Source organism: Macaca thibetana, chromosome 8, assembly GCF_024542745.1.
Source record: "Macaca thibetana thibetana isolate TM-01 chromosome 8, ASM2454274v1, whole genome shotgun sequence".
Taxonomy (NCBI): domain Eukaryota; kingdom Metazoa; phylum Chordata; class Mammalia; order Primates; family Cercopithecidae; genus Macaca; species Macaca thibetana.
The window spans coordinates 48,818,178-48,841,079 of record NC_065585.1 but is presented as its reverse complement, the minus strand read 5'-3'; the positions used below and the strand labels follow the sequence as shown (position 1 = coordinate 48,841,079).

The window sequence follows — 22,902 nt, the reverse complement described above, 5'->3', positions numbered from 1 at the left end:
GTTATATGGCAGAGGAGTGGACACTCAAACAAAATTGTGTGTCACAATCAACAGGGTGAGTGGCAGGATTAGGTCCCAGGGTGGTTCTTTCCTTCAGTCCCATAAGCAGATGTGGAGGGAGAGGGCTGGCAGTGAGAGCAGGGGAAGGAGAGGGTCTGATGTCCGCTTTTACACTTCTTCTCTCCTGCCCTCTTTGCCTCTTCAGTTGTCCTCTTCATTCTCTTTTGGCTTCCTTACAAAAATGTTTTAATTGCTACCTTCATCCCATTATAGCAACTGACACTCAAGTGTATGTGTAATTTTAACTATACCACCCTATCACTGGAGTGAAATTTAGAAACCTATTTGAGTCTCCAGTTGGCTGGAGATTTCTTTCAACAGGAGTCCTTCTGGTGTACATTTCCTGTTTCTGAGAACTCCCTTTAACTGTTGTTCATCCCCTTTCCACCTTGCCATGCCCCCGAAACTAGCCCAGCCTCATCTGTACTTCAAGTGCCTGGCCAGCAGTAACTTCTCATTAACATATGTTGAATTAAGTAATAAATCCACCTGGAAAAAGTTCACAGAACAAGCCCTCCTTTTTTTCCTTTTGTTGTCTGCAAGAGAAATACCACTCAGCACTTTTTTTTTTTTTGAGACAGAGTCTCACTATGTTGCCCAGGCTGGAGTGCAGTGGCGCGATCTCTGCTCACTGCACCCTCCACCTCCCAGGCTCAAGCGATTCTTGTGCCTCAGCCTCCTGAGTAGCTGGAATTACAGGTGCACGCCACCACGCCCAGCTAACTTTTTTGTGTGTTTTTAGTAGAGACAGGGTTTCACTATGTTGGCCAGGCTGGTCTCAAACTCCTGACCTCAGGTGATCCGCCTGCCTTGGCCTCCCAAAGTGCTGGGATTACAGGCATGAGCCACCACACTCAGCTGCACTCAGCACTTTTTTAAGGTCTTTGAGGAGAGTGGAAAACTAGTATTTCTTGTTTTTCCTGAGTTTATCATTGTTTGTCCTTTGACTTCTCTTTGCTAAGATAATGGTAATCATGTCTCCTTGATGTTTAAAAGTGATCCAAAAGGTCACTATCTTCTAAATTTAAAAACAAAAACAAAAAGAGCTCCTTTCTCCTTCCATCCTGTGTCCCCTGCTTTACTACTTTTTGTAAAAAAAAATTTTCCAGTCCAGTGCAGTGGCTCACACCTATAATCCCGGCACTTTGGGAGGCCAAGGCAGGTGGATCACTTGAGGTCAGGAGTTCAAGACCAGCCTGGCTAACACGGTGAAACCTCGTCTCTACTAAAAATACAAAAATTAGCCAGGTGGGGTGGCGCATACCTGTAATCCCAGCTGTTCAGGAGGCTGAAGCAGGAGAACTGCATGAACCCAGGAGGTGGAGGTTGCAGTGAGTTGAGATTGCGCCACTGCACTCCAGTGTGGGTGACAGAGCAATACTCCATCTCAAAAAAAAAAAATAAATAAATAAATAAATTTTCTTTTCCTTAAGTTTGAAAGTTGCTTAGAGATCATTTTTTTCACTTTCTCAAATTTCCCTCGAAGAACTCTAACTAATAATAATCAAAAGGAGAAGCTGACTAAGAGGGTCTGCCAGGAGGCCTCTGGCCTGAGGATACAAATGTTAGCTGTTGGACAGGCAGTGTCTGATTTTTATTAAAATAATTGTATTTCCCTAAGGTGAAGTCCTGTAAACTTAATATTTTATAGGTATAACTGTTTCTGGTGAGTCAGGCAATGATCTTATTTTCTAATTTCTGATGTAGATTTTAAAATGCTAGCTCTTCTCATGATGAAGACATTTGGTTTCTATTTCTTTTGAAATTAATCTTGCTCTTAGTATCTGATTGAAAATGATGTATTTTAGGCCAGGCGTGGTGGCTGACACCTGTAATCTCAGCACTTTGGTAGGCTGAGGTAGGTGGATCACTTGAGGTCAGGCGTTTGAGACCAGCCTGGCCAACATGGTGAAACCTTGTCTCTACTAAAAATACAAAAATTAGCTGGGCGTGGTGGCACGCACCTGTAATCCCAGCTACCAGGGAGGCTGAGGCAGGAGAACCACTTGAATCTGGGAGACGAAGCCTGCAGTGAGCTGAGATCGCACCACTGCACTCCAGCTGGGTGACAGGGTGAGACTCCGTCTCAAAAAAAAAAAAAAAGAAAAGAAAAAGAAAATGATGTAGTCTAGGTGGAAGGAACAATAAAGAAAATAAAACACATAGTTTTTAAATGTCCCTCATAAGAAAACCAAAACCCAGCATTTGTTGCTGCACCACTGCCCTAAGAAGTCTTCCCCAATTCTCCAACATAAGCAAGAGAGTAGGTAACCACACCACAGATCCAAATTCTCCCAGGCAACCTTCATCAAATCGAATATAAAGCACAGATAAGGAGTAGGAACTCCTGTGGAAAGCAACCATGAGGCGGAGCCCTTCTAATAACCTCAAAACCATAACAATGGTCAGAGAAGAGAAGGAAGCCTGCCTTAACAAGACCACTGGGAAAGTAGTCAGTAGTCTGTTGAGAAACAAGATCTGTGAGGAAGGCATTGAGATGACATGAATGTTCATAGGATGCTACAGGTGGGGCTCATGCCAGGCAGGTGATGCTGTGGAAGGCGGGGCTCCTCCTCAGTTGTGTCCCTACCCCTGGCATATACACCCTTAGACTCTGCAAAGGTGACTTGACTGGAGTAGCCAGGTGCAGGTAACCTAGTGAGCATAAGTATCAGGATTTATAATCTAGAACACACCAGCCTCATCCTCGATTTTTTTTTTTTTTTGAAAAAGTAAAATGATACTTTTACTGCTGTCTGATGGTAAAGATTGCACTGTTAGTGTATAATGCTACGAAAATGTACTTTCTAAAATACCACTTTAAAAAATTCAGAGTTTTTTCCCAGGAGGCCATGGGCAGTTATGACAAGCCTCACATAAAGATTTGATGGTTGAAATCAAACCTAGACTGGGTTTTGAAGTTAGTTACTGAAAGGGTCACCTTACATTCCAGGGCCTTATCTCACCTTTTGTGGGCAAGAGTTACCAGTGGTTCCCACCTCACTGGATTAGGGTGGTCCCTGGCTTTTATCTTTAGAGCCATCAGTTCCCTGCCCTTTCCCTGGTCTTGCTTTTCCTGAGCCAGCTTATCAGTTCCACATTATGGTGAAGCCTGTGCCATGCCTTTCCCCCTATTGCATCAGCTCTCAACACCCCTAGCTTGTTTCTTTCCCCTCGATCTCCTGGTTCTGAAACCAGTCCGGGCTCAACCCTCAGACACCCTCTCTAACCCTCTCCTCTTCCTGAGCTCACCTAGCTCTGTGAAAGTTCATAGGAAAGTCCCCAGGTGCTCCTTACGACTCAACCTGGTGACACAGGAGGCTCTGACGGAACTAAGGTAGATTCCATGAGCTGCATGACCTGGGGCAGGTTCCTCTGCCTCAGTATCCTTATCTGTAAAGTGGGAGTAATGATGACACCTTTGTCACTGAGTCCTTATGACACTGTGTGGGGGTGTCTCATTCCACAGCCTGGTGCATAGTAAGTGCTCAGAAAGATACTGCTGACTCCTGTCATTATGATTGCTCTTGAGAATAACTTTATAGGATTTTTAAGTGCTGATTTTGTCACAAGCCAAATAATAGGTCATACAGTTTTAGAGTTGAACCTTATAAGAGGAAACTATACAGAAAACTAACATCCCATTTTATGTCTAAAAGGTTAATTTTATGTTGTTATTTGCAACATAAAAATGAAGTAATATTTGCAAGCCAGGAGGCCACCAAAATACAGAAGTCACTTACGGTGACAAGTCAAGAGCTATCACCTACCATGAGTAAAGAGGAGTATTTGGAAATGAAAATAACTGAAAAGATGACAGTTTTAGCCATGAGTTTCCCAATGACTTGACAAAAGGTGGTGGTTTCATATTACCTGGTGGGGGATCCTGGTTTATAACCTTCACTGTGACTTTCTGAGAAAGAAGCAGCTGATTTTGAAAAGGACTATAGGTATTCCTCACTGTCTGAGCCCTCACTATTAGAACTCAGAAATCAAACAGATTTAGATGAATTTTCAATAAACCCCTAACCATCTGAGTTCTCACTACCTGCCATCCAAAACGCAGGAACCAAACACATTTGGATAAAGCAGAGTCTCTCATGAACCAAACTCACCATCCGAAATGCCACCTAGGAACTGATAGATTTGAATGGTGGGGGGTACTTGTAACTGATTTTCGTAATAAGAACTTGACTCATCCAAAGAAAGTAGTTAAAATATGTTTCAGTGTGGTCTTTTTAAGAATATATAGATGATTTTAAAATGAATTCAGGAATAAAAACTACAGTGGAATATTTGCCTCAGATAGGATTCAAGATTGCAAGCAACAGAAGCTGACTGTGCTCATTAAAGAGCCTGTTAAAGACTAGGAGTGGCTCACAGTGTCATAGGCTTGCTTGGAAACGAGCCATAGTCTGAGCTTCCAGAAACAGGCACCACACCCAGAACTGTTCTAAGGAGGAAACCCCAGCGAGCGTGGGCTATGGTCTGCCCCAGTGTCACTTCTGCAATGGATTCTAAGGGAGTGCCACTTTGGATGGCCACCACCTGACTACTGCCCCTACTGGCCAGGGCTAGAGAAACAGAGAGAGGAGAGCTGTGCCTACTCCCTTCACTGTCACTAGCTCCTGAGGCCAACACTGGCATGAGTGCCACTGCAGACCGAGCCCTACCTGTAAAGAAGGCTGGGAAACAAGCTCTGGTGTCTCTCCTGGGGACACGGGATTCATAACGTTGGAAATTCTGCAAGTGTAGGAAGGCTGTTCAAAAGGCGTGAGCAGCCCCGCACAGAACAGGTACTCACCAGAATGGTGCTTTTCCATAGCTGTGAGGTGTAAGGTCAAGGCTCAGCTTGCTTTCTTCTCCCTCTTCTGCTTTTTACTGAAAAAAGAGAAAGTATTGGCGTATCACTTGTCGTAAGGGAAAGTTTTGTCCTATGAGACTTTTGTTTCAGTTGTGTGGAATCTGCTTGTGTCTGAACGGGATTGCCATGTCAGAGGTGTTTTGTCAGCACAAGTCATAATCAAAAGCCACACAGTGTTTCTTTTTCCTCTGTTATTTTTCAGTCTCTCTCTCTCTCTCTCTCTGTCTCTTTCTCTCTTTCTGTCTTTCTCTCTCTCTGTCTCTCTCCCGCACACACACATATGCACACACACACACGCAAACGCACGCACACAATGATGACTGTGTTGTCCAGAACCTCTTTACCTGGAGCTCCTGGACAGCTGGGACATTTTACTTGTTAAGGTACAATATATGTCACAGACACTTAAGCCTGGCCTGGTGACCCACTCACTGTTACAACATTGTTTCCATGGGAAATTATGTTCTGACTTCTCAAGACAAAGCTTTAAAAAAATCTCTGTTGTGGGGAGTGGTGCCTGTGATGATTGTGGTGACAGTTGTTATAATGTGGAGAAAACGTTTCAACCAAAATTTGACCTCAAAGTGTTTATGTGACAAAGAAAACAAAACAAAACCAAAAAAAAAAACAAAACACTTTTAACAGTAGAGAGCTTTATCTTATTGTTATCTGTATGGAGATCAGCAGCACCTTAAGTTTTAGCCTTCTCTGAAACCAGTTCATTCTAACTTTATAATGTTATTTATCTGCAGGTCCGTTCACTCGACCTCATCCAGCCTTATGGCGAATGGTTTTTGGTGAGTTTCCATTAGCAGTGTAAAAGGATGTTCTATTTTTTTAATCTTTTTTTCTGTTAATCACTTTAAGACTTTTACTTGCCACTCTTAATAGTTAAAACTTTATTCTAGCTTTTTACTTTTTGATGTTCCTAATATACGTGGTTTCTTAAAATTATTTGACACAAAATGAAGTGTTGATGATGACTTAAATTCTCTTACACGTGAACTGTTTCAACTCCGCATGCCTCCTTATGTTGCTGTCTCTTAATGTACACAGGATTTGACTTAAGCAAATATCTCTTGTTTTCCTTTGTGTGTTTTCATATTGGTTTTTACTAGTGCAAGCCCAAGTACCTACTATGAGCACATTTGTCTTGTGAGCATCTGGGAGGGAACGAAAACAAAGCAATTCAATTTCTTCAGTGTTATGAATGAGAGAGAACTCGGAAACAAAAAAAACTTCTGACAAAGAACCCTAATTTGAACTAAGGGTTACAAATAAGCATCTAAATATTGGATGTCTTATTTTTACTTGATTTTGTAGTCTAAATAGTGAAATCACCTAAATGGATTTAAAATGAATCTTCAGAACTTTGGATATTGGCTTCATCTGGCCTAAATAAGTCACCAAATGAATCATTTTAGGTTTGGTAAATGTAACCTTATGTAAAAATGTACAAGAACTCTAAGAAATTGCTATTTTGCTAAAGGCTGCCTATTGTTCTTTCAGTCTTCAGAGCTTCTAGGTAACTCTTAGTCTCTTTGAATTGATTGGTGAGCTTTTCACTCAGCAGCCATTCACTGAGTGTGCTGTGTAACAGGTGCTGCTCTGGGCCCTGAAGCTACCAGGGAAGACCAGACAGACAGGAGCCTGCCCTCAAGGAGCTGCCCTTCCACTTGGAGACAGAGGACAGTTAGTAAACAAACTACTACACAAATCAGTAATCAAAAAATATCACCTATCTGAAGTTATTAGGAAGCTAGTTAAGACCAGGGGAGGTGACAGGAGCTGGTGTCTGCTTTAGCTTGAGGAGTGATGGGAGGCCTGAGGGAGTGATGCCGAGTCTGAAACTGTCATACAAAGAAGGATCCAAGCCTACAAAGATTCTGGGGGAGGAGAGCATCCCAGGCAAAGGGAAAAGCTGCTAAAATAGCCCACAGCTGGAAACCACTTCCAGGCCAGTGTGGCCCAAGCATAGTGAGCCCTGGGAGAAGAGTAGGAGAGAGCTCAGAGAGTCATCGGGCACAGATGTAATCATGGGGACTGTGGGCCAGGGTACAGAGCAGGGCAGGAAGGGCAGGGGGAAATCACGGGAGGGTTTTTCCCAGAGTGACCTGATTCCATTTACATTTTCAAAAAGATAGTCCTGGCTATGACATACATACCTCCCATTGATTTAATAGTGCTGTTTGAAGTTATAAGTTATTTTCAGCTAGTTGGACACATCTGAATTCTTCCTATTTCAAATGATCTATGGTAGGTAATAAGCAGTTTTATTTCCTTCCTGAGAGCCTTTTGGGAGCATGGAGCCCTTTGAGAATCCAGTGAGACCTATAGATAGACCCATTCCCTATGTGTGCACCCATGGACATTCACCATGCACAGTTCTGCATATAGTGTCCAGGGCTTCACAGACCTCAAAGCCCAACCGAGAACTCCAGATTGAGAATCCCTGCACCACAGATTCTTTCTGTCCTAATGTAATTATTCAAGAGGACCATAATTATTAAAAAGTGTAGTGGGGGGCATTTGTGGTAAAAATTAGTAAAAAATGGGTGGTGCATAAGAGCAAATTGAAGGCAATTCTCATATCGACTTGCCTAAAAAATGTGCATTCCCTGGGCCCTAGGATGCACCATTATTGGCTGGCCACATACCACCCGGGCCTCCTTTGAGCTCCCTGAGGCCTGGAGAGGGGTGGCTGTTGGAAGGCCTGGCACTATAGCGCTTGCAGTGGATTTCATGCCAGCCACGGACGTGCTCTCCTCTGGAGTGGCTCACTGGAGATTAGCGCTGAGCCAAGTTTGGATGGACGCTGTGATCCAAGGTCATTTGTATCACAGTCTCTAAATATCCCGCATAAACATTTTAATTCCAATGGGTTCAAGAGAAAGAGAAACCACAAAACCCCTGGTGATGGTTTCTGAAATCTCTCTAAAATGTATTGGACAGGCTTTTGCCTTCTAAAAGTGCATTGTTAACATTTCTTTTTTAAATTACACATAGTGATTATTAGGATAGCAATTATGAGATGACAGAACAATGAAATAATGCCTACAAGGGCTAATGTGGAGTGTAAGTCTCAAATAAGTGGCCCTGGGCCACCTCTTGAACCTTACACCAGTAGTACTGTCCACACACAGCCTTGCCCTCCTCCAGTCCACTTAGTTGGCTTTTTAAAATGTTACCGAGATCATTTTATTTCTCCACTTAACTTACAATCAAATCTGAAACGTTGGCCGTGGCCTTTAAGCCCTGACTGTCACTTCAGGGCTGCCTTGCTCCATTCCCTTCTCTGCTAGTGCTCTAGCCACATATTGGGTCCTAGACATTTCTCTTTTCAGAAACCCACCTGCACACCGTTCTCTACCTGAATGTCGCGTGCGATCCTCACACTCACCCCACACACCCTTTGCCTCGCGGTCCTTCAAGTCTCAATCTAAGTTAGCATCAGTTTCTCAGAGATAGCTTTATGCACCCCTCTCAATCTGAATTAGGACTGTGTATCAGACTATCTCATCAAAGGAAATCCCAGATTATAAGAGGAGTCTTGACAGGCTGTGCTGCAATCTTAGTGTCTGGTTTTGGCAATGCCATTCGAGTCTAATGTGTAACGTGTGTGTCTGACTATTGGATCTCTTCTAAACTTCAGCATGTTTTTGTTTCTCTCAGGACTCAGTGTGCTCTACTTCCTGTTCCTGGTATTCCTACTCTTCCTGAATTTCGAGCAGGTTAAATCTCTCATGTATTGGCTAGATCCAAATCTTCGATATGCCACAAGGGAAGCAGATGTTATGGTATGTACTTGTCAGCGGCCCTTTGGAGAAACTGGTAGATTCTTTCTTGGGTGTAAGAGGTAGTAGACTTGACATTTTAAATTGTTCCTTCTCTATATTTCCTGTGTAGTTACCTAGAAACCAGGTCTTTGGGAGGGTTGTTGAGTTGCATGGTTGTCCACAGGTGATAGAGTCCAGGGAAAGGATATCCTCTCATTACGCAGACAGGTCTGTGAGGAAGAATATACACCTTATCGTCAGACAGCCTTGGGCGTGAATTCTGCCTCTGTTACTTGGTAGTTGTGGGACTTTGGGCAAAGTACTTGTTAGATTATTCCATTTTTTTGTAAGTTGAAATAGTAATACTTACTTGGGGGTTGTTGTGAAGTGAACAAAGTAGCATTATCTGTGAGGCCTACTGCGAGGTCTGCCATGGTGCCTCCAACACCCCAGGCTCTGGGTCACGGCGGCTGCCCCTGCACCCATCAGCCTCACCCTCAGCACCTGCACTCTCTGGCTCTGATGCCTTGGTCCTGCCCCACTGCTTGCCACAGAGAGGCCAGTTGTAATGATTTAGGCCATTTCATTTGTTACTATTATTTTTATTAAACCATACAAAAAAAATTTTATTCTTGGCTAAAACGACTCTATTTTGGCTTTTACTGAAGAGACTAATTATATGGGAAAAACCAACTATTTTTCTCTTCACTGACGGTGAACGCTTCTGTGACCAGATGTGTGGGTTTTTCCCACACCAACCAATTCTCCAACTTTCCTGACACCTGGAGTTAGCATCAGATCCCACTAGTTAAGGGCCCGTCCCATAAGACTGCCCACATTTCAGATGCCACTCGTAAGTCCAGGCTGTCATCTGTGCTTCTGACCAATAAGCTACAAATCAGGGGTTCCCACAATATCCTCCTTGTGCATGATCATTTGCTATGATGGCTCACAGAACTCAGGGAAATATTTAAGTTTGCCAGCTTGTTGTAAAGGACATGGTACAGGATACAGGTGAACGGCCAGATGGAGAGGTACCTAGGGCGAGGTCCAGCAGAGTCCTGAGGACAGAAGCTTCTGTCTCTGTGGTGCTGGGGTATACCACCCTCCCAGCGTGTGGTTGTGTTCACTAACCTGGAAACTCTGAACCTGAGAGTTCAGAGATTTTTATGGAGACTATCACATAGGCTTGAACTTTTTTTTTTTTTTTGAGACAGAGTCTCACTCTGTTGCCTAGGCTGGAGTACAGTGGCACAATCTCGGCTCACTGCAGCCTCTGTCTCCCAGGTTCAAGCAATTTTCCTGCCTCAGCCTCCCGAATAGCTAGGATTACAGGCACCCGCCACTACACCCGGCTAACTTTTGTATTTTTAGTAGAGACGGTGGTCTCACCATGTTGGCCAGACTGGTCTCGAACTCCTGACCCCAAATGATCTGCCTGCCTTGGCCTCCCAGAGTGCAGGGATTACAGGCATAAGCCACCACGCTTGGCCTTTTTTTTTTTTTTCTTTTTTGAGATGGCACCTCACTCTGTCGTCCAGGCTGGAGCACAGTGGCATGATCTCAGCTCACTGCAACCTTGGCCTCCCAGGTTCAAAGGATTCTCCTGCCTCAGCCTCCTGAGGAACTAGGATTACAGGCATGTGCCACCACACTTGGCTAATTTTGTATTTTTAGTAGAGACAGGGTTTTAACATGTTGGCCAGGCTGGTCTCGAACTCCTGACCTCAAGTGATCCACCCATCTCAGCCTCCCAAAGTGCTGAAATTATAGGCATGAGCCACCACACCCAGCCCATGATCAATTTTTTTAAATTATTTTTTATTTTTTAAAGACGGAGTCTCGCTCTGTCCCCCAGGCTGGAGTGTAGTGGCACAATCTCGGCTCAGTGTAACCTCCATCTCCCTGGTTCAAGCAATTCTCCTGCCTCAGCCTCCCAAATAGCTGGGACTACAGGCGCCTGCCACTACGCCCAGCTAATTTTTGTATTTTTAGTAGAGACAGGGTTTCACCATGTTGGCCAGGCTGGTCTCAAACTCCTGAACTCAGGTGATTTGCCCTCCCAAAGTGCTGGGATTACAGGCGTGAGCCACTGCACTCAGCCCGCCATGATCAATTTTTAACTCAATCTCCAGTCTTGATCTCCTTCCTGGAAGATGGAGGGTGGGACTGAAAGTTCTAGGCTTCTAATCATGGTTTGGTCTTTCTGATAACCAGCCCCCACCCAGAAACTTAGCAAGTCACCTCATTAGAACAAAAGATGCTCCTATCACCCAGGAAACTCCAAGGGATTAGGAACTCTGTGTCAGTAACTGGGGTCAAAGAACAGGTATTAGAACAAAAGATGCACCTGGCACCCCTGTTGGTCAGGAAAATTGCAAGGGTTTCAGGAGCTCTGGGCCAGGAACTGGGGACAAGGACCAAATTATTTATTTATTATGAATCACAATATCACACTATTTTATATAATAATGTGTTTGTTTCCAATGTTTTTTAATCCCAACATTTGGTACAGGTTAATTCTTTTCTGAAAAGGAGAACAGGAATTTGGGCCATAGATGGGCTTCCTTTGACAAACAAGAAGTAATACAAAGGGACTTAATAAAAGGTCCAAGAAATAATCATCCCCCCATAGTGACACTGGTGAAATCCTTCTTAGAGTGGTATTTAAAGATTGTTATCTGTAAATTTTTTAAGGGATATGCTTAAAGCTAAAATAAGAATGCCAGAAATTATTTATCAGTCTCAGGGGAGAAAGTCTGTTTTGGAATTTGTTTACTCTAAGGGAGAGAATGGCAGAGGTTGACGAAGATCTTAGCCTATCATAATGATGATAATGCAGATGACGGTTATAAGGATAATGGCAGTTATTTATTATGAGTTGTCTATTTGTCAGACACTGTGCAGGGCACTTTATATTCTACATAAGCCTCATGCATGCGTGCTAGATGTTCATATCACCATTTTACAGAGGAGGAGATGGAAGCTAAAAATGCAGTATCTCACTGAAAACACAAGCCAATGGATCTCTCTGGCATCAAAACCTGTACTTTTCATTTGGAGTGTGCTTCCAGTATATAGTCATAAAAATAAGTGCTTTGATGCTCACAGGAGCCTTAGGAAATAGAAATTGGGAGAAAGATCCCAAATGTAATATTTTCCTAAACATCTTTCTTGCATTTTTGACCAAAAGTGGTCACATTGCAAAGTAAACTGACTTGCAGGTGGATGTGCTTGTGTGCCTCTGTTGATCCAGTTCTCACAGCCAGTAGGAGGAGATTGAATCGAATAATAATGCTCTTGACACCTGGCTTTCTTAGGAATTTGATCTCACAGAGACATCCAGATGTCACAGTTACAGCCCCCAAGTAGCTGAACCTGGCTTTTAAACTCTAGTTTTCAAGTATTGGCTAAATCTTTCTTGCCAAAGTAAAGCACGAGGCTGTGTTCAGCTTGTAGAGTTCTAACTGGTGCTAAAACAGCCTCATCTTCTTCATCTCTAATCCCATCCCTTTATACTTCTTTAAAGTTGTCTTTTGCAATTCTAAGGACCTATTCATTAGTGGTTCCTTTATGCAAGACAGGTCTATAATTCCTGGCTTCCCAGAGTCCCTCCTCTCTCCACTCCTTCATGCTGCTACCCATTCCTAATCTTGATAGACCATGGTCCATGCCTGGTATCACACATTGAGACTCAGACTTCATTTTCTCTTAGAATCAATATTATAAATTAATACTATAAAATATTATATAATATAAATATAAATATTCATAAAATATTATAAATATAAATATTTATAAAATATTATAAATCCCTTAGAATTAATATTATAATATTATAAATATTGTAAATTGGATCACCGAAATCCCATTAGAGGCAGTTTGTTTGTGTAATTGAAAAGTTGCTGCATTTTAAAATATTGATTCTATTCAAAAATATGTCTTTAAATTTCAGACAAGTTTGTAGACTGTGTTGTCTTGAAGCAGCAGTCTTTGGCAAGTTAATGCTGACCCCGCTTTTCTTCTTCATAAGACACCATCCCATGCTGGAGGGAGTGGGGGAGAGGGTGGGCGTGCTCCCTGTCCTCTTGGAGCTTGGAGTCTACAAGAAGGCAAATTAAACCAATAATTGTTGGCTGTTGAACCCTAAGACAATTTCAACAGCTTTTTAGAATTTTATTATGAAAAATTTTAAACCTGTGCAAGAGTAGAGAGAATCTATAACCTCATGTACCCATCACCCAGTGTCAGTATTACTGACACAGGCCCAAACTTATTTTACCTTTTCATTCCACATCCTGGATTATTTTGAAACAGTTCTCAGAAATTAAACCTAAAATAGATGGGCTTTTCCTTTTTTTTTTTTTTGCATAACCACTGAACAGTGAACAGTACACAGTGAGTGTTCACATTTCTGTAGTTGCTTCGTAAATGTTCTGTACAGTTGATTTATTGAAAATAGGATCCAGACGAGGTTTACACATTGCAGTTGATGTGTCTTTTAAATCTGTTTTCATCTGTAATTCCCTCTCATCATTTCCTGAAAGTTTATTTGTCAAAGAAACCACATTGCTTTATTCTATAGGGTTTTTCACATCTGGATTTTGCAGCTGCATTTGCAGTATCATCATTTAACATGTTCTTTTTGTCCCCCTGTATCTTCTATAAAGTAGAACTCAGGTGTAGGGGCTGGATGAGATTCTGTATTCCGGATCAGTTTTTACAGTGGGACTGCTTCATAGCTGGTGCTACGTATCACACTAGGAGGCACACAGTGTCTGGTGGTCTCTCTTTTTATAATGTGAAGGTTGGTCATGGCTTTGCGAGGTCAACATCAATTTTAAGATGCACCATCAATTATAGATAGGACTTTTTGGAGGAGAGAAAAAGAAACCTTGGGCTGGGCATGGTGGCTCATGCCTGTAATCACAGCACTTTGGGAGGCCCAGGTGGGCGGATCACAAGGTCAGGAGTTTGAGACCAGCCTGGTGTTTGAGACCATGTTTGAGACCAACATGGTGAAACCCTGTCTCTACTAAAAATACAAAAATTAGCCAGGTGTGGTGGCATGCGTCTGTAATCCCAGCTACTCGGGAGGCTGAGACAGGGGAATCATTTGAACCCGGAAGGCGGAGGTTGCAGTGAGCTGAGATTGCGCCACTGCACTACAGCCTAGGCAACAGGGTGAGACTCTGTCTCAAAAAAAAAAAAAGAAAAAAGAAAAAGAAACCTTACGTTGAAAGTGCTACACCTTGTAATATATTGAAATAGTCACCCTAATTCTCAAAACAATACAGTGTGAAAAAGGCATGTCATAGATTCAAGGAAGCACAATTGTTACAAAGGGGACAGCCTGTGCAGAGGCCCTGATTGGGGGTGTGGGGAGCTGGGACCAGTCTGGTACAGAAGGAGTGTAGGGATCAAAAGGCAGAGGGCCCTGCCTGAGGCTAAGGAGGCGGCCAGGGCTGAGCCAGCTGGGATGAGGAGTTTGGGTTATTCTAAATGTACGAAAAGGCCATGGAAGGTTTATAAGCAGAGGAGCTACATGACCTGTGTTGATGTTTGAGGAGGTCAATCAATAATACCTCCATTTCTAGTGGAGTTTGGAAACAGAAACAAGAGTTCAAAATCTCAGCTGATTTCTTCCTGTAAAAGCTCAGTGGAGCAGATAGCTTTAGACCTGGGCTGAATTAAGCAAGCCTGTCTTCCCCTCGCCCATTAGACAACCACAAGCTTCTTCTACAAAGCAGGGCCTGACCCATAAAAGTTGCTGCATGGCTGGGGGAGCTGATGAGAACCTGTGCTGTCTGTAGGCAGGTAATTTCCAAAGAGGACCCAAAAGAGGTTGGATCTCTTTCTTCTTCCAAAGTCAGCAACTGCCCCAGAGAGGAGTGAACAGATAGTTGGGCTGGAGACCCGGTGTGTGCAGTAGTGGAGATCCTTCTGCACTGGGACGGGCATGCTACCCAACCCCTTTCTCCCCGCCCTCCTGCCCCAGACACCCTTACACACATGCATGCACATTCCATGATCTGATGATGATTTTCAAGATCTCTCTGTAGTCTGAAGCTGGATGTGAATGCCCAGGTGCTTATTATAGCATCGTCTATACTTTGTTATATGCCTGACACATTCCACAGTTTTCGAAAGCTGTTACTACGGAAGTCTAAGCAAGAAATAATAGTGGCAGTGAGATGGATAAAAGAACAACCTGGGGAGGTAAAATGAATAGGACTTGGTATTTGGTTAGGTGTCCAGCAAGCGAGGCAGAGGGTAGGGTTGCCAAGATCAGCCTAGGAGCAGTTGGGAGTCAGCAGAATCTGTCTTTACCCATATTTTGCTCACAGACATTGTCCACTTGACCCCCTTTCCAGGCTTCAGCTCTCCGCTGTCTTCGGTTAAAGCCTTGTGCCTCCTGGTTCCCAGGGTTCTGCCTGCACGCAGCTCTCTGGCTGCTTTAAACGGCAGTGCCCTGTGGCCCTTCCGGGACCAGGACCTCAAGTCTTACGAAGGGGATAACTGGTAAATCTGTTCATTACTAACTATACTGCAAATAGATGGATTGGTCTTTATGATTTTTAAAGTGCCTTCCCACATGTCAAAGCGTAGAAATACTTAATAGAGTATAAAGGCCTCCAGAGTTATCTGCAAGCTGTGATTACTTTAAGAGTAGCCTTCTAAAAACAGATCTTATCCCTTCCTTATCTAACTCTACACAGTGTATTCCAGAGTAAAGAAGAGGGTGGGGTGGTTGAGACATTTGAGTTGATGGGACGTGGCCGTGCTCCTTAACCTAATATATAACCTGCTTCAGCCTAAGGGCATTTCCCTCTGTCAGCCTGCGATTCTCTGTGACAAGAACGTGCTGTTCCAGAGTCCGGGAAGAGACTTTTCATCTTATTGCAGGGCAGTTTGTTTTTTTTTTTTTAAGCCTTATCTTGACTCATCCGTATTGAATTTTATCCTCCTTTCTCCAGATTTCCCATTTACACAGCATAATCTCACATCATACTAGTGCTCAAAAAATAGAATTCTTAAAAATGTTTGTTCAGCTTTGCAAGTTGAAACGCATTTTATCTGAGAAGGAAATCTGATGTGTGGTGGGTTTCAGAAGAGACAGGGAAGCTCTTTTGCTCTCAGGAAGTATTTCTGGAATTTAAAACTATTATAGTTTATAGGAATTTTTTTCAGCTGGCTGATAATAGGGGGTGAATATTTGCCAACTCTTACTACTGCCTATCAAATTAATTTTGGGAAGAAAGGATGTGAAATGTAGAGATTCCCGATAAATGTTATATTATCATATTGTCATGCAGTCATATGATAAGATATTAAATTACTTAGAAATATGTATAATCAAAAACAAAGATACTAGAAATGGAACCAAAATTCTTAAAAGCTTTGTAATTTTTAATATTTAAATTATGTGGTATCTGATATATTTTGGGGGAGGGGAGTTCTCTGTTCTTTTAATTACTGAAGTTGGGTGCTTTTCTTCTTTTTTCTAGCGTAACTATTTAAGGCTTTACATTTTCCTCTAAAGTTCAATTTTTACATGGTATATTTTCATTATCATTATGGCACATTAAAAAAATTGTATTATGATTTCTTCTTTAATCCATGATATTTAGAAATGTGTGTTTAAATTTCCAAATCTATTGGGAATCTTGTATTTGTGCTTTAGTCACTGGCTTTAATATTGTTGCCCTGTGGTCAGATGACATGATCTATGTCATACCACCTCTTTAGGATATGTTGAGCCTTTGTAAAATTATTTTGCTTCTCATTTTAATGCAGCTTTTGCAATTCACAGCAAAGCAGTTTTGATTTATAAACTCAAATACTTGTCCATTTTCCCTCAAGACCCTTAAGTTATTAAAACTTTCTCTTTTTTTTACTGAGCAGGACTTATTAGTTGTCAAGGTCATATCTGTTCTCTTCATTTACCGGTGGAATCCTAGAAGCAAGTTGATTTCTAGAGTTTCACTAATTATTCACTTTTTTAAATAGGAGTATGCTGTGAACTGCCATGTGATCACCTGGGAGAGGATTATCAGCCACTTTGATATATTTGCATTTGGACATTTCTGGGGCTGGGCCATGAAGGCCTTGCTGATCCGTAGTTACGGTCTCTGCTGGACAATCAGTATTACCTGGGAGCTGACTGAGGTAAGAAGGAGGGCATTGGGGGGTTCCCCAGACTGTGCCGTGTGTGTAGGTTTTATATATAGGAAAAAGTATGTCCGTTAATAGTCAGTTAATCCATTCTCCAGCCCCTGTGGTACAAAATATATTTAAACCATCCCATAAGAATATTTTATACTTCTGTTTAAAAAACAAGCAAATATTTAAAAAAACCTCCTTGTTAACTTAATAAAGTGTACGTTGGTCCTGCAAGTGTTAAAGAGAAACAAATGAAATAAAGCTAAAGAATGAAGTTAAAATTCCAAGTAAGACAAATAAATGGGAATGAGGAGATCTGCTTAGAATTCAATAGATCAGTTGACCTACTAACTAGCTTCCAATTTGAGATAATAGAATTTTGTGTTCAAGTACTATAAGAGCATCCAGGGTATTTGGTAGCTGCAAAATGGATTCTAAATGTTAGCTCTAATATGTCAGTAATCAAAAGTTTGTTGCATTTCCTTAATAAAAGAATTATAGTCTTGAAAAACTATTAGCAAAATGAAATTTTGGGAACTACCTCTTTATTGTTCTATTATTCTTAATCATTCCCAGTGAACAGCATTTGGCCACATGCACAGTATACTTCTCCATGCTCATCATTGTCCTGACCCTAACTTAGAGACGTGTGCCAGCTAGATGTGGCTTCCGTTAATGTGCCTCTCACTGTTCTGGAGGCCAGAAGTCCAAGATCAAGGCATTGGCAGGTCTGGTTCCCCCTGGGGCCTTTTGGAGCATTTGTTCCAGGCTCCTCCTCTATCTTTGTGGTTTGCTGGCAGTCGTGGTCCCTGGGCTTGTTGATGCATGGCCCCTTCGTGGTCACGTGGCGTTCTCCCTGTGCATGTCTGAGGCTTCATGGTGTTCTTTTTTTTTTTTTTTTTTTGAGATGGAGTCTCGCTCTGTCGCCCAGGCTGGAGTGCGGTGGCGCGATCTCAGCTCACTGCAACCTCCGCCTCCCGGAGGGTTCAAGTGACCCCTGCCTCAGCCTCCCAATAGCTGGGACTACAGGTGTGCGCCACTACACCCAGCTAATTTTTTGTATTTTTAGTAGAGATGGGGTTTCACCATGTTAGCCAGGATGGTCTCAATCTCCTGTCCTCATGATCTGCCTGCCTCAGCCTCCTAAAGTGCTGGGATTACAGGCGTGAGCCACCGTGTCCAGTCCCATGTGTTTTTCATAAGGACACATGAGCATTCCCTTTTATAAGGATACAGGTCACATTGGATTAGCAGCTCACTGTACTCCCTATGACCTCATCTTGACAAAGTACCTCTCCAATGACTCTATCTCCAAATAAGCTCAAATTCTGAGGTATTGGAGGTTAGGGCTTCAACACTGGAATTTTGAGAGGACACAACTCAACCGATCCATAATAGTGCCCAACACTTTACATATGCCTTCTAAGTCCTCACGACAAACCAGGAATGGCAGTGTATACAGATTCCCACTGTACAGATGGGGGAGCTGGAGCGCACTGCCTTGCTTCCTTAGGTGAGCCAGGATTGGATTCCAGATGTGAAGCCCACATTCCTGCCCTTACACCACATTCCGCCTCTGAATTCCAAGCGTCTTTGGAACCCGGCTGCTGCATGGGTTTGTGTCAGGCACTTGGCCCTTGTCGGCCTCACTTGCTTCCTGCTTGCACTGCAGACTCGGCATCTGCTGTACCTTCTTTCCCTACTTCCCAGTGCCTGTGGTCGCCAGGCCCTATAGATTTCTATAGAGTCTTCTAAGCACCCAGTCGTCCACTGACGTCTCTTCAGACCTCTGCTCCCACTTGTCTCTAATCCACGGTCATCTCCGTCTGAGTTGCTTGTCTCTTCACTGTTTATTGCCAAATGATCCTCTTTAGACCCCACCAGACCAAGGCTCTTTCCTACTCAGAGCTCTTTAGTGTTTGTCCATTACTCTTTTTTGAGACGGAGTCTTACTTTGTTACCCAGACTGGAGTGCAGTGGTGCGATCTCGGCTCACTGCAACCTCCACCTCCTGGGCTCAAGCGATTCTCTTGCCTCAACCTCCCAAGTAGCTGGGATTACAGGTGTGTGCCACCACACCCAGCTAATTTTTAATTTTTAGTAGAGATGGGGTTTCACCATGTTGGCCAGGCTGGTCTCTTAACTCCTGACCTCAAGTGATCCGCCTCCCTCAGCCTCCCAAAGTGCTGGGATTACAGGTGTGAGCCACCATGCCAGGCCTCCATTACTCTTAAAATAGAATCCAAACTTCCAACCCTGCCTACGAGGCTCCAGGTTCACCGGCCCCTGCCTGCAGCCTCAGCCTCATCATGCCTCATTTTTGCCCTTGGTGCTGCAGCCGCCTCTGCTGTCTTCCCTGCCGCAGAGTCCTCCCCACTGCTCTTCCCTCTCTTCTCGCCCTTCACCTGCTAACAAGCTGTCTCCAGAGCTCAGCTCCGGAAGGCTTTCCCTGCCCCTCCAGTAACTGTGCTCCATCTTCATACAGCTGGAAATAGAACACCTCGCCACTCTCCTTTGAAATGCTCCTCACATGTTAGATACTTGATAAGTGTCTCTTCTGCTAAACCTTGTGCCTCAAGAGGGCAGGCCCATGCCTGTGTATTCCCAGACCCAAGGACTTTGCCTTCTATGCGGCAGATGCTCCACAAATCTGTAGTGAATGAAGGAATGCAGCCCCCTCCTCCTTGGGCTTGGGTCTGTGGGGGGCCCATCTCACCCCCAGAACCTGGTACCTTCAAGGAAAGTTTCTTAGGCTGGAGGATGTCCTCCACATCCCACTTTCTCTTGCATAGTTTTCTTTCAGCAAATATGTGTCATGGACTTCTGCTGAAGTTTCTCTCTTCTCTAAGGACAAGAGTTAAGATTCCATCTCGTGGCTTGGAACCTGGGAATACACTTGAAGGGTAGTACCAGGCCCCCAGGGTTAAGAATGCAGCCACAAGCCATCACATGCAGCAGCTACTCTGTAGCTTCTTGACAGCAGGTTCATTAAGAACAAAAAATTCCTCATATTTATAATTTGTTTATAGCTTACAAAATGCTTTCATGAATACTGTTTTATCTTTGTGGTATTTATTATATTGCTTCAAAGGTTTATAATTACAGGCTTGTCTCTTTCCAGAGAACTCCCAGGCGTTGTCTTAATAATTTCACCTCCTTACATTGGACCTTCACACAGCAGGGCATGCTGTTCTGAACACAGCAGATACGTCCTTTGTTTTGAACAAATTGATTTCCAGAGGACTTCTGTTCCACCCTTGATCTTACTGTTTCCCTTTCCTGGAATGCCCATATTTTCATCTCCATCTCATGAAATCAGTCATTCTTGTCCTTAATGTTCCCCCTCCAATATGTCTTTCTTGCAGAAGCTCTCTCCAGGAAAGTTCCAGAGGCCAAAGGAACCTTCAGCCTCAGTCAGAATGCATGTTTTTTCCACCATACTCCATTTATGTCACCATTGTAACACTTTCCTCAGTCTATCATATTTTGTGGTTCTGTTTATCTGGATAAACATCTGATCCTAGCACTTTGGGAGGCCGAGGCAGGCGGATCATGAGGTCAGGAGTTTGAGACCAGCCTGGGCAACATAGTGAAACTCTGGCTCAACTAAAAATACAAAAATTAGTGGGCGTGGTGGTGTGTGCCTATAATCCCAGCTACTTGGGAGGCTGAGGCAGGAGAATTGCTTGAACCCGGTAGGCAGAGGTTGCAGTGAGCCGAGATCGTACCACTGCACTCCAGCCTGGGCGTCAGAGCAAGACTGTCTCAGAAAAAAAACCCAAAAATACAACATCTGACTCCTCCCCTTGAAATCAAGACCCTTGACTTCCTTTTCTCTCACCACCTTGCACATCAATGGGCACTTAATAAAAGATTGTCATTATTGTGAATCACTTGGTGTGAGATTTCCTATTAAACTGTCATGCTTCCTACATCGTGTCATCAAGAGGTAACTGTTCTTTTACAACTTACTCAGTGTTTTACCTAAATATCTAGGGGATATTTTTGAAATGCACAACTTGAATTCTCAAGCTGCTAATTTTGAGAATTATGACAATGCTTTGTTGTCAGGGTTGGAAACTTTTCTCCTTTTCCTCTCCCAGATTCTTGTCACGTTGTCCTTAGCCAAGGTAATTAAGTGGTAGTATTTTTCAGGAGAGACCATCCTTTCTTTAAAGCCCTGTGTCAAAAAGAGAAGAACTGTTTGGATATGTGCTGTTTGTTTGCAAGCCATCTGCAATATAAAAAATAAGAAACAGATTGCAGAACCTGTTACTGTTGGTTATTTTCTATATGTTAGGAAAAAATGAAATGTCAATGACTTCTTCTGAAATAATGTATTATTAAAAAGGAAATGTATCTATCTGCATAGTAACCCAGTTTTGTTTATTATTTCAACCATGGTTTCTTGTGTTTCTCAGCTCTTCTTCATGCATCTCCTCCCCAATTTTGCTGAGTGCTGGTGGGATCAAGTGATTCTGGACATCCTGTTGTGCAATGGCGGTGGTATTTGGCTGGGCATGGTCGTTTGCCGGTTTTTAGAGATGAGGACTTACCACTGGGCAAGCTTCAAGTGAGTTGCCTTCTTTTTGGATATTAGTCACAGGTTTTCATGACATATATTTAATTGTTTTGGTAGGAATCCATTTTAGTATGGTCTTTGATGATAAGGAATAAATTCCATGTTAATAACTGAAACTCATAAATGATTATAAACCTGATTTCAAGCATTTGTTCAGAAAATGCTCAAACATTTATGATTTTCTCTTTCTCACCCTATGTATTCAGGGGGTCCTAACACCATCCTCTTAATTCAAAAGATTTCTCAAATCTACCCCCTCTTTTATCCCAACTGCCTCAGCCGTCATTCAGACTCCTATCCCTGGATCAATTCGTCTGTTTCCAGGTTAAGTCCTCCAGTCCTTCCCACAACATTGCTTGAGTGATCTTTTTGAAAACATCAGATTAATCATGTCATTCCCCTGTGATGGCTTCTCATGGTCTTTGGTTATGGTCAATACATCCATTGCCCCAGTAGGGAGATCCTTTCTCTATACCCTCCTAGGCACCCGAGGGTCTGTTTGTGCACATGCTCCCCTCTCTTCACCTGAGACTTGGCCTCTGTACCCATAGGCCAGCCTGATCATCCTTTTCTTCGCTGACTCAGCTCACTTGCCACCCAGGAAGTTCTCTGACTAGTTTTAAGTTGCATGCCCCACTGTGCTTCCAGTGGAAGACAGTCACACTGCTGGCATTGCTTTATCCTGCTTTGTTAAACTTGCTTCTCAGTTTGCAGCAGGAATCATGCCATTGATAAGGAAGAATAATGATAGTAATAATGAAAGCTGTGGTTGCTTCAGTTGTGTTTAAAACTGTGTTTACTTTATATAACAAAATAGCATTTTCCCCCATCATTAAATATTCTTCTAAAACATGATTTTAAAGGGCTTCTTTGTACTTCAACATACGGATAAACCATGTAGTATTTAACCCGTTCCGTTTTATGGGCCTTTAGTTGTTTCAAAGTTTTGCTTTTATAAAGAAGACTGGAGTGATCATTCTTGGACATATATCTTAGTGTGCATCGTCTTGTTTTTTTTTGGTAAACAAATTCTTAGAAATAGAGTGTACCAATTTATAATCTCACCTGTAATATATATGTGTATCCATTTCACTATTGCCTTGAACTGCATTTTTAAACCTTTGTCAAATTTATCGCACATAAAATTGTGATACTGGATTTCTATCAATTTCTATTGGATTTACCCTCTTTTATTTGTGCTTTCTATAGATTAAGCTTATTAAGACTTTGCCATAAATGTGACTTTATTTTGCATTTTGTCATCCTGTTTTTTTTGTTTGTTTTTTTGAGATGGAGTCTCGCTCTGTCGCCCAGGCTAGAGTGCAGTGGTGCAATCTCAGCTCACTGCAGCCTCCGCCTCCCGGGTTCAAGCAATTCTCCTGCCTCAGCCTCCCAAGTAGCTGGGACTTCAGGCGCATGCCAGCACGCCTGGCTAATTTTTGTTTTTAGTAGAGATG

At 42.8% G+C, this 22,902-nt stretch overlaps 3 protein-coding genes across 52 annotated transcripts in view; 1 reads left to right on the top strand and 2 right to left on the bottom strand.

Annotated features, from left to right (window-relative positions):
• The window catches only part of LOC126960839 (cytochrome b-c1 complex subunit 7), a 1,171,628-nt gene that overhangs the window by 49,041 nt on the left and 1,099,685 nt on the right, over positions 1-22,902 (bottom strand). Inside the window, exon 1 of one of the 50 annotated variants that reach the window (XM_050800567.1) lies at positions 14,693-14,696. The exons of the other annotated variants lie outside the window; for them this stretch is intronic. The gene's annotated coding sequence lies outside the window, so the exon portion shown is untranslated. Of the gene's footprint in view, positions 1-14,692; positions 14,697-22,902 lie in introns of those variants that run through there. 50 annotated transcript variants of the gene reach the window in all.
• The window catches only part of CFAP418 (cilia and flagella associated protein 418), a 1,191,950-nt gene that overhangs the window by 1,054,857 nt on the left and 114,191 nt on the right, over positions 1-22,902 (bottom strand). The gene's annotated exons all lie outside the window — the stretch shown is intronic.
• Positions 1-22,902, top strand: part of PTDSS1 (phosphatidylserine synthase 1) — a 71,318-nt gene that overhangs the window by 16,866 nt on the left and 31,550 nt on the right. The window contains exons 3-6 of the mRNA XM_050800517.1: positions 5,677-5,721; positions 8,597-8,721; positions 16,711-16,869; positions 21,285-21,436. Coding sequence (XP_050656474.1) covers positions 5,677-5,721; positions 8,597-8,721; positions 16,711-16,869; positions 21,285-21,436 — 481 coding nt within the window. The remainder of the gene's footprint in view (positions 1-5,676; positions 5,722-8,596; positions 8,722-16,710; positions 16,870-21,284; positions 21,437-22,902) is intronic.